The 12,367-nt window shown below is 40.0% G+C and overlaps 1 protein-coding gene across 1 annotated transcript in view; it reads right to left on the bottom strand.

Moving 5' to 3' along the window:
- LOC147712369 (fish-egg lectin-like) overlaps positions 1-11,453 on the bottom strand; it is a gene marked incomplete at its 5' end in the record, with an annotated part of 108,456 nt that extends 97,003 nt beyond the window's left edge. The window contains one exon of the mRNA XM_086920326.1: positions 11,198-11,453. Coding sequence (XP_086776452.1) covers positions 11,198-11,453 — 256 coding nt within the window. The remainder of the gene's footprint in view (positions 1-11,197) is intronic.
- Between the last annotated feature and the right edge of the window lie 914 nt (positions 11,454-12,367).

The following is a 12,367-nucleotide window of genomic DNA, read 5'->3' as shown; positions in this document are numbered from 1 at the left end:
AGCGTAGGGGCAAAAATTACTATTCCAACTCCAGAGAGTATAACAGTAGGGAAAGCTTTGGATAGCTTAGGGGTAAAAATTACTATTCCAACTCCAGAGAGTGTAACAGAAGGGAAAGCGTTATTCCAACTCCAGAGAGTGCAACAGTAGAGAAAGCGTAGGATAGCGTAGGGGTAAATATTACTATTACCACTCCAGAGAGTGCAACAGTAGGGAAAGGGTTGGATAGCGTAAGGGTAAAAATTACTATTCCCACTCCAGTGAGTGCAACAGTAGGGAAAGCGTTGGATAGCGTAAGGGTTTAAATTACTATTCCAACTCCAGTGAGTGTAACAGTAAGGAAAGCGTTGGATAGCGTAGGAGTAAAATTTACTATTACAACTCCAGTGAGTGTAACAGTAGGGTAAGCATTGGATAGCGTAGGGGTAAAATTTACTATTCCAACTCCAAAGAGTGTAACAGTAAGGTAAGCGTTGGATAGCGTAGGGGTAAAATTTACTATTCTAACTCCAGAGAGTGTAGCAGTAGGGAAAGCGTTGGATAGCGTAGGGGTTTAAATTACTATTCCAACTCCAGTGAGTGTAACAGTAGGGTAAGCGTTGGATAGTGTAGGGGTAAAATTTACTATTCCAACTCCAGAGAGTGTAACAGTGGGGTAAGCGTTGGATAGCGTAGGGGTAAAATTTACTATTCCAACTCTAGAGAGTGTAACAGTAAAGAAAACGTTGGATAGCGTAGGGGTTAAAATTACTATTCCAACTCCAGTGAGTGCAACAGTAAGGAAAGTAAATACTTCTTATATAAATATAAATATCATAAATAGTAAAATCTATTGCAAATTAATTTAAATATTTAAGAATTGTGTACATTATATTACATATTCTATTAAAATGATAAATAAAAATTATTTAATAATATAAATTACCTACTAATACTAATTATTTACCTATTAACAATCAATTAATTACATTTTTTTAAATATTTTACAAAATAAACTCAATATATTTATTTAAACAATTTAATTACTAACAATTTAATGACTTCAAAATCTATTCCTCTATAAACACACAACCTACTACAGAAATTAAATTAATTAAATTAACATATTTATTCATTAATCATTTAAATGTATTTACCAATTATATTGTAATTAATTCCCAATTAATAATTAATTAACAATTAATTCGAAATAAATACCAATACATTAAATTGCATATTTAATTCATGATTATTAAATTACTTCCCACCCTAATCCCCTATAAACCCACAACCCGCTACAGAAAATAAATTACTAAAAATAAATAATTAATCAATTAATCAATTATATTTAATTACCAATTATATGTTAATTAATTACCAATTAATGATTAATTAACAAATAATTTTAATTAAATACCAATTAATTAAATAACATATTTAAATAATTATAATTAAATTACTTCCCACCCTATTCTCCTATAAACCCACAACCCGCTACAGAAAATAAATTACAAAAAACAAATAATCAATTATATTTAATTACCGATTATATTTTAATTAATTACCAATTAATGATTAATTAACAATTACTTTGAAATAATTACCAATTAATTAAATAACATATTTAATTAATTATAATTAAATTACTTCCCACCCTATTCCCCTATAAACCCACAACCCGCTACAGATAATAAATTACAAAAAATTATATATTCATCAATTAATCAATTAAAATTAATTACCAATTATATTTAAATAATTACCAATTAATAATTAATTAACAATTAATTTTAAATAAATTAAATTACTTCCCACCCTATTCCCCTATAAACCCATAACCCGCTACAGAAAATACATTACAAAAAAACAAATAATCAATTACATTTAATTACCGATTATATTTTAATTAATTACCAATTAATGATTAATTAACAATTACTTTGAAATAATTACCAATTAATTAAATAACATATTTAATTAATTATAATTAAATTACTTCCCACCCTATTCCCCTATAAACCCACAACCCGCTACAGATAATAAATTACAAAAAATTATATATTCATCAATTAATCAATTAAAATTAATTACCAATTATATTTAAATTAATTACCAATTAATAATTAATTAACAATTAATTTTAAATAAATAACAATTTAATAATTAACATATTTAATCAACTATAATTAAATTACTTACCACTCTATTCCCCTATAAACCCACAACCCGCTACAGATTTATATTACACAAAAATTAAACATTAATATTAACTTACCTTAAATTCGATATTTTTGTTGTCTATATTATGTCTAGTCGATATTATGTCCATTCTATATTTTTGATTCAATATTATTGCTATTCTAGTCGATATTTGTGTAGTCTATATTATGTCTAGTCGATATTATGTTTAGTCGAAATTAAAATCTCAATATTGTGTCCAGTCGAAATTAAAAACTTGATATTATGTCTACTTACCTCTGTCATCATAGCGGCACATGAACAATATGATCTCTATTTATGGACTCAATTTCGATTTCTACGTGTGACTACGGTTGCCCGTGTATCCTTTCAAGGAACCTTTTTGTGATAACAGTTGATGAACTAGTACAACTACTGGAGACTCGCTTACATTTCATTTCCACCTTTGCCCATTTTGGGATCACTCGAGGACACAGAGTTGCCGGCTTGAGTGCACTGTTTAATTGGCGAGTGAAGCATTTATAAGTGTGTCACCTTGCTCATGCTTGTGAGCATGGAGGGACTGGTTTAGGTGTACTACGTCCTGTGTCGAGTGCGCGGATGTGCTTTTTCATTGGATGATTGCTCAAGAGTATGGATCAAGTGTATCACGCCATCTGACTGCTGGAAATTGCAATCTATTCTATTAGATGTCGGTCGTCCGAGGAATAAACTTCTATTGCAAAAGTGATCTTATCTTCATGTTCACTGGACAATATTTCCTGCTTCTTGTTTTAAAAAAATACGGATTAGTTGTACTGGGAAATAAATCCATTGGACATCATTTTACACTTGCTTTTTAATTAATAAAACGAATTTCGTAGCTCGCACTGCATTGCATTTTGCGATGCAAGGCGCACTACGAAATTCGTTTTATTAATTAAATTGTTTACTTACCTGCAATTATCCATATGCCGGTTTTTAGCAACCTCCACCCTGCCCCTCCCCCTCCCCGCCCTCCTGCCCTACCGTAACTCCCTCCACGAGCCGTCGCTGGGTGTGATAAAGAAGAGTGGAATGAAGCTTTTGCATCCAGGAACTTAAATGATACTCAGAGGAGGTATGCAGTGATTGAAAAAGAGGTGTTGGCATTCCTATAGGCTATTGAAAATTTTAGAAATTACATGTGGGCAAGTCTATCCACATTAAGGATGAAACACAAATCGCTGGTGAACATATTATCACCTGGTGGGGGGTTGAATGCCACTGCACGCATTTCCAGATTAACTTCAAGACTACAAGAGTATTATTTTAAAGCAGAATTTGTTCCTGGGAAGTGCAATGTGATGGCTGATTGCTTATGAAGGCTACCTTGCTGGTTGGAGGATATTAATGTAAGTTTGAGTGAAGTGGACATGATTGCTACTATAAAAGATGTTGTTTCTGTGACTTTTTATGCCATTACAGAGAATAAGTGAGCATAGCGTGAAACAAGGGATACGTTATGGCAACAGGCAAGGAACTGTGTGTCTTGGAATGTGGGCCTAATGAGTTGATTTCGCTAGAGTGATTGCCATTTTTTAAGGCTTCAAGAGATATGGATGTGGAAGGTGGAATATTATTCAAACAAGGTAAGCGTATTGCTCTAGTTAATATGCGAAAAGTGATTTTGTGTCTGGCTCATGAGGAGCATATTCGTATGTCGGCTATGAAGAGGCTTATCAGAACGTGTTTTTGGTGGCGAGGTATGGACATGATACCAGACAGGGTAATAAGAGAGTGTGATCAATATGTTAATGGTGAGAAAACCTTAAAGGTTAATCCTGCACCTTTGAAACCAGTTGCATTGCTAAAATTGCCTTGGAAATTTCTGGTCCATTTTCTTCTTTACCTCAAAAGGCTAGGTTTGCTTGAGTGATGATAGATTATCACTCCAAGTCACTGGAAGTAAAATTTACTATGCAAAACACCACTCAAGTAGTAATTGAGTTTTTTAAGGAGACTGTTGCTAGAGAAGGATGTCCTGATGTTTTAATTACGGATAATGAAACTCGGCTGAAGTCGAGAGAAATGGAAAGATTTCTCAAATCGTGTGGAATATGGCATGCCACTGACACGTAAAATGAACCTTAGAGTAATGGATTAGTAGAGTGATTCAACCATGGTTTAAAGGATTATTTATGTGGTAGATGCACATAAGAGTGGTTGTTAATGGAGAAATGTTCTAAGGGAAAACTTGTGGATGCAGTCCATTCAAGTTACTTAAAGGAAGAGATCCTGTTTCCAAGTTGTGTCCATCTTGGTTCAGGAAAAGATGTGGTAATAGCAGACGTAGTGGATGTGGATAGTGTGAGGAGGAGAGTCAAAGGGAAGCAGAGGAAGACTAAAAAATGGTATGATGTCAACTGGAATATTAAAGAACCAATGGGAGATTGGGTGAGGATTCTCAAACCTGGTATACTCCACAAAGGTGAGCCCTAGTATGGGAAGGTGATAAATGTCATTGGGGTTTACCAACAGCGCTGTGACACAAGAAGGTAAATTGTGGAACCCTTGAAGGGTTGTTAAATGCAAACATATGGCAAATTTACATAAAATGGAATGTGAACAGAGTTGTGATGAAAGTGACATATTTATTCTAAAGGTTGCCAAAATTGGACCAGAGGGAAACGCTGTGAATGTTTCTGGTCATGAGGGCAGTAAAGTGGACACTGACTGGGGTTGCATTGACACAGCAGAGTGTTGGTAGAAATGAAGTTTAGAAAATAGGGAAAAGATTTGTGTCTTTTGAGCTATTGTTTGAATTGTTTTTAATTTTGCTCTTGAGGTTTTATAGTTACACCTTTCATATGTAAAATAGTATTTTTTCTATGTCTTGCTGTCAAACATGTATCTACACTGGTGATGATGGGGGGAGTTTATGCACTTCGAAAAAGGCTTTTGCCGAAATGTGTCAGTGCGTTAATCTTGGAAAAATAAAGACTTACTTGAACTCGCTACCAGGAGTGCCCATTGTTCTTACGGTCAAGTGACTAAAGTGTGGGTCATATATTAAGTGCATATGCTCTTACCATGCATGTCTTTTCAAAGAACATGTAAGTATTTTGCAGATAACTAAAAACCTGTTTTATATATATATTTTAATATTAAAAGTATTTATACTTACCTACTAAATACTTTTTTCGTTGTAAAGGCATGCGTGGTGAAGGCATGCGTTGCAAAGGCATGCAATGTAAAGACACAGTTGCAATGACCGCATCATTAAGAAATGTGTTGTAATGCCATGCATGGTTCTGTCATGCAACTGTTACATTTTAGTAAGGAAAGCATCTTTGGTGAAGTGTGACAAGTCTATTAATGTTATATATGATTAACCATATTAGGCCTACGTAACATTTAGAGCATTGGATATGAATCCAAAAACATTTGATAAATACAAAGATATGTTGGGATATTGTGAGGTTGCACAATCAATAGTGAAATAAATGACTCCCAAAAATATGTTGCAAAGAAGTTTAGCGCATACATGGATTGAGAGACGTTGGTATGTTAGTAATTCTTTTAACTCCAGAACATCCATGTCTGTGTTTGCTGGAAATGTTGTTGAGAAATCTGATGACGTTCTTGTACTTCTTGAGGTGTTTACTTTCAGACTTGGTCACGCCAAAGATTTTGAATACAGGATCATACTGTTCAACTTCATATAAAACATGAGATGTACTCTGAGAAATTTCATATATATAAAGTTATCAAAAGGGTAATCTCTGTGAAGTGTGTTGGCTACAGGCTAGACGAAATCAGAAGGATCAGCTGAACAAAATTATTTTGATAGATTTGGCCACCATTACACAAGAGTCATGAAATGTTTGCCGAGCTAAGTAGATCCAAGTATTTCATGTATAGTCCCTTAACCCTTTCGATGCTGATGACGAGCTGGGCTCGTCATGGTGCACAGTGGTCGTGTGCTGATGACGAGCCCAGCTCGTCATAAAACAATGAAATATAGCAATTTCCAGCACAGGAGGGGAATTGCCTTAGCAGCGAAGGTGTTAAAGGCAGCTTATCCCAGATAATGTCATGGTATGACCGTCGGGAAATGACTACATTTATCAGTTGGTAAACATACACTCAGTGGAAGATGTCAACTGTGCGAATAACAGCTGCATGAGTAAGTCCTTTGGATCTCTTCAGGTTCCTACTGTTGTGCCTTTCCCAAAGTGGTCCTTTTTCCCCTTGCAAGACCTGTCCACAATGGCACTTTAAGAATACCAAGGTGGCCTCTGCCTTGCAGACCCCTGTCTCTACCTTTACTTGTAGCTGCCAGTATTCATGGAGAAAACCCTGCCTCATGAGTGTTACTGAGGCTGGATTTCTGTAAACACTTGCAACAGTCTGTGCTGTGCCTGATCAATACCTGGCTAGTAAAATATTTGGTCTGATATGTTTCCGTAAATATCCTCATGCAGTACGCCCTTCTCCACCCTTTTGTTGTGGGAACGCCCTGTACTCAGGCAGCCCCAAATAAGTGAGAAGATGACTTTAGACAGTCCAGAATCCCAGCATGCGAGTTCTCCACAAAATTCCTAAGCACCAATCAGCTGCACCAGCGTTAGAAACCTTGCACTGGTTCAAGATTCATTGTGCCATTCATAAAAATGCTTTGCAGCTAATTCAGCATCTGGTGACTCTTTATACTCCGAGAAGGGTACCAAACTACTGCAGGTGCCAAGGATCAAGAGAGAAAGTTGGGCAGGACGTTCCATAGCATATCTGGCACCCACGCTCTGGAACTCTTTTCCAGCATATATTAGACTTGACCAGTCAGAGCTTAGCTTCAGAAAGCCTTTTGAAAACCTTCCTATTGTTATATTCCATATAGGTACCATAATATAGGCCCAGGTTACTTCAATACCCTTCACCTATATTCTTCCCTACATTATATTTATAACAGTTTACATAGACTGACCTTTTACCTAGATACAACACTGCATTCAGAACACGGGTTTTCCCTAGTTCGAAATCTCATACATTTTGCATGAGGATTCTTGGAAGCACAGCAGGACTACCATCCCCTGCATAATATTTATGTATAAAGTTCATGCCCGTTGTCATCCTTAGGCCGACAGAGTAATACAGGAAGGTAGGACCCCTGGGGACACCTATGGGTATATATACATCACATCTTGCTAAGATAGAGAGAGGGGACCAGGACTTCCCAGCAGACACACTGACCAGAGACGCTGAAGTTCCTGCATACAGACACCCCAGCTCGCAGTGGTCTAACATCCCTCGCGTGGTGTCAAACTTAAGACAAGGACAGGGTACCACAGTCTCTCCCTTCAGGCAATGGGGTTCACACTATCCTAGAGGGATTCTTGGCTTAAACACCTACACACATGCTAGGTACACTTAGGTACATCTTGTTAGGGAAACATCGTAGGAGTACGTATCTTTTTATTATCATGTATTTTATGTACTTGTATGTATTCATGATTACTTCAAGATGGTAGAGCTATACCATCTATTTACTTTCATAGTACTGTTAATTATTTAAATCTTTTACTGCCTAACAGTTTTTGCAGCTCATATATTTTACACCAGAATGACAACTGTTCAATAAACACTTATTGAAAACGCCCAGCCTGTTTATTCCTTGTAGCTCTCTAAGACAGACTAAGTAAGCACAAGTGACTGACCATAAAGTAGTATGGCTTTTCCAAGGTCAGGAGGGATAAGGGTCGTCATGTTCGATGGTTGCCAAGAACTACTCTCTCCTTGATAAGAGGAGATTGTAGTGGCCCTGTGAGCTAGCTGATACAAAAGGCCAACATACCTAGTGGGGGTGTTCAGAATCAGTCCGACACCAATCCTACAGTGTATTTTATCCAAATGTACAGATCCTGTATAGGTTTTATAGGAACTATATAACACTATTCCGCTTTTTAGGGCATGCAAGCAGTACTATTTGTTAATACTTGTTACCAGGGCTGAGTAGGCCTCTTGGGTACCATGCGCTCTATACATTTAGAATAATAGAATAGATTGCAGATTTCTTGCAGCGTTCTTTTTGCCAACGGACACTTCGCCATTTTCACTGCAGCTCTTAGTTAAATGGTGCTGTGGTTGTAGGTGGAGAAATGCCTGTAGGGGAGCAGGGGTATGATGGGGGGCACTCCCCGCTAAAAAATATGAAAGCAAGAGGCCATCCCGGTGGGGCAAACACCAGTATCAAGAGCGTGTTTGTGTTTTCAACGCAATGAAATATCCGCAAATCGTACTAGTTAATGGAAGCAGTCAGCTGTTGGTCAGGAAGGCTTGGGGCCTTTCAGCCAGTTGGTTGGGTCTGCTCCTAGAATGGATACTTTAATAAATTGAAGGGCTGAGCACACTGAGCCAATTAAACCTTCAGGTGCAGACACCTGGTGGATTTCCTCGTGTCTCACTAAGCCCCATGGGCATTGAGTGGCAGTAGGAGAAGCCTGATCACTCACTTTGAGGTAGCTGCAGTTTGATTACAACCAGTGAGCAAGGGTGGGCAGATTAGACTTTTGTAGGTTACCCTCCCAAAGTCCTTCTGGTAACAGGAAGCATAAGTTATAGACCACCGCTTATGTGCCTCACTTGGGTGTTGCTAATGGAACTTGTGCCACTGCCATCTCCTTCATGCCAGGCAGGCTGGGTTTCGGCCCCAACATAGCACAGAACTAGTCATGGCCTCGGTCGCCGATGAGCTGAGAGTCAGGGCAGACAATAAACAGCCATGCGCCCTGATTCTCCTAGACTTATCGGCGGCTTTTTATACGGTCAGCCACACCATCTTGCTGGACCGTATCGCGAAGTTGGGGATCACAGGCCAGGTGCTTAAGTGGCTGGAATCCTTCCTGTCAGGTCGAACTCAGAGAGTGCAGCTGGGAGACCAGTTGTCCGGGATCGGTGATGTGACTTGGGGGGTGCCCCAGGGGTCGGCTCTATCCCCCCTGCTTTTCAATATCTATTTACAACCGTTGGTGGAGGAGCTCATGCATATGAACTGCGAAATTTTCAACTACGCAGATGACACCCAGCTATTGGTCCAGCTGGATGACACTAAAGAGGCTCAAGAATCAGTGAGGAATCTGCTCAGCTTCACGGTCAACTGGATGACTAACAATCTGTTGAAAGTGAATGCTGATAAAACGGAGGTGCTGGTGATCAGCAACCGAGAGAATACCTGGAGTGACCTGTATTGGCCTCCAGAGTTAGGAACCACCCCTTCTCCTGATTCAGTGGTAAAAAGCTTGGGGCTGAGGATCGATGCGGACCTCTCAATGGCCCCTCAAGTTTCTACTGTGGTCGGATCTTGCATAGGTGTGCTGAGGCAATTACGAAAGCTAGTCCCCATCTTATCTGCCTCCACCCTGCAAACGATCGTATCTGCCACAGTCATTTCGAGACTTGATTATGGCAATGCCTTATATCTTGGCCTGCCACAGAAGCTGTTGAAGAAGCTGCAGGTAGTACAGAACGATGCAGCTAGGCTGATCCACTCCTTGCCCAGAAACTCGCACGCAACCCCCCTGCTTCAGAAGTTGCACTGGCTTCCAGTGAAATTTCGAGTCCAGTTTAAATGTCTCTGTGTGGCCCATAAGGCACTCTTTGGGAAAGCCCCAGAGTACATCAAGCAACGTCTGAAGAGGTATGTTCCTGGGAGACTTTTGCGTTCAGGAACAACCTCCAATCTGATTCAACCCAGGTTCAAACTAAAAACCAGAGGAGGCAGGGCCCTGTCTGTGCTTCTCCCGCAACTGTGGAATGAGCTCCCGGCCACCCTGAAGGAAGAATCACAGCTACTACCCTTCAGAAAAAAACTGAAAACCCATCTATTCAGAAAGGCATTGATGACAGTTTAGGCGGTGTAACAGCTGAGGGTTCTAATGGGTACCAGTGTGTTATGTTCTTCTGTTAAGCGCTTAGAGACCGGCGGTGATAGGCGCTATAGAAATATTCCATAACATAACATAACATAACATAACATAACTGTGACATCGATTCCATTATTTGCAGAAGACTTGACCCCTTTGTAAATGTGAGAATCCCTGCTCTGGTACTCCGGGGTGCTTTAACAATGTCAGAAAGATCTGGGTGTAAGGACCTCTTCCTTACAGCAAGAACTTTCAGGATGTTTCAATGCCAAGTACTCTGCCTGCAAAGAGCAGGTGTACCAGAAAAAGGAGGAAGAGGGGGAGACTCCACAGTTCATACGTGGTCTGGTTGATTGGTGGTGCCTGCTGAAGATTCATTGGATCATGCTTGAAGTGGGAACGTTTTTGTTGTTTCAGAGTTTTTTGAGAATGTCAGGAGCAATGGAGACGGTGTAACGCACAGATTGGAGATCCTGTGCCACACTTGAAGGAGGGCTGAAGATAACAGAAATCACCTTTTGAAGTCACAGTGGGAAGGGAAGAGGCAAGACAGAACCTTGCTGTACCCAAAGGCTGGATGGGTCTACACTAATCTGACTCCAACCACTGCAGGGTGATTCCACGTGGCTAGTCTGTTTCATGTCATTCTCTGCCAATCAATCAAGGCTAGTGATGGAGCGGGGTTCAGTAGAGTGCAGAGACTACTCACTCCAGACAAGACAATAAGTGAGTGGTGCAGGCATTGTCACTACTGTAGGGATATCAATCAGAGAAAGTAAAAGGGGTAGGTTGCACTGCATATCTTAGTCCCGGGAAGGGGTTATAGAACAGTCTTAAAATATATTCTTGCTCAAACAAGGGGCCTGTATCAGGAACTATACACTTTGCTGGCCATGTTCTCTTATTTCTTGTCAGTTTTCACTGCCTTCCATGTTATTACCTGAGAAGCCCTTTGCATAAAAGTTTAGGACCTTACCTTTTTTTGCATAAAAGGTTGAGACCTTACCTTATTGGACTGTTCTGCTCCCCTTCGTGTAAGAAAGCGCTTTGAGGCTTTGCAGGTTATAGGGATTCGCGAGACAGCCACCCAACTTAATTTATTAATTCATTCAAAAGCAGTAACCTTGACTTACACCTACCATCAATCTGGGCCCAGACTCCGCCCACTAGTTTGTAGATGTTGTTGTTTCTGTGCACGCCCCAGACTCCAGCAGCCCCCACTGTGACGTGCTTGAGAGCACCGGGGATCTGTATCCAGCCGCTACTGTAGAAGGTGTAAATGTTGTCTTTTGCATTCACTCCGAACACCTGCCCGTTGCCGGCATCGATTTGTTTGAGAGCTCCAGGCACCTGCTGGCAGTTCAGTTGAACAGCCTGACCTAGAAGTGAGAGTTTTAAAAGACAAAAGTTTTAGACCAGGTTAATGCTGGTGATTTTATTGGAACATATGTGTAAGTCATTTATTAATGTTCTTTTTGTGAAGGATCTTTGATTCAGTTTCATGTTCATGGAAATTTCAAGGATGACAACTCTAAGTCCACCACTGCCACTGCCGTTGGCTCCGGGAAGAAGTGGTCTTATGTTAATGGTAACTTAACCCAGTTTGCAAGGAGGCTGTTATTGTTTGGTCTGGGAAGCCAGTGTGGTTAAAATAGGGTCTGCGCAGCCAGGAGTCAGCATTGAGAAACCTGTTTTGTTGTTTCTCTGGGTAGTCCCCATCTCTCTCTCTCTACTACCTGGCTCCACTGACAGGCAGTAGTTCATTTTACTCTAACATGCAGAGACGTCCCTTACTCAGAAAGCACGTTGGCCAAGAAGAAATGTTGGCAACCTCACTGGCTGCTGCTGGTGAATAAAACAAATGCAAAACAATTGATGGACGGAATGTTGCACAATGGCAAAACATTCACCCCCAGTCACAGATCTGGGTTTAATCCATCGTTATTTTGCTCACCACACCACCCCAGTTCAGACATGGCCATATGAAAATCAGTCTTGACCCTGTGCCTCATGGGAACAGTCCAGCCCGAACTGCCAAGCCATGACTTCCCTGGACAGGAATCAAGCATCCTAGGACCTGTTTCTGGCTATCAGCCTTCATCAGCCAGGATAGTTTGATTCCAGTGGCATGGAGAGCACCGGACTCACGTCTGAGCATACCACTCCCACTTGGGGTGATAAATGTAAAAACAATTGATGGACGGAATGTTGCACAATGGAAAAACATTCACCCCAGTCACAGAACTGGGTTTAATCCATTGTTATTTCGCTCACCACACCACCCCAGTTCAGACATGGCCATATGCAAA

This window comes from Lissotriton vulgaris, chromosome 5 (genome assembly GCF_964263255.1).
Source record: "Lissotriton vulgaris chromosome 5, aLisVul1.2, whole genome shotgun sequence".
NCBI lineage: Eukaryota > Metazoa > Chordata > Amphibia > Caudata > Salamandridae > Lissotriton > Lissotriton vulgaris.
Note: the sequence above shows the minus strand (reverse complement) of the source record. Positions and strands in the feature narration are given on the sequence as shown.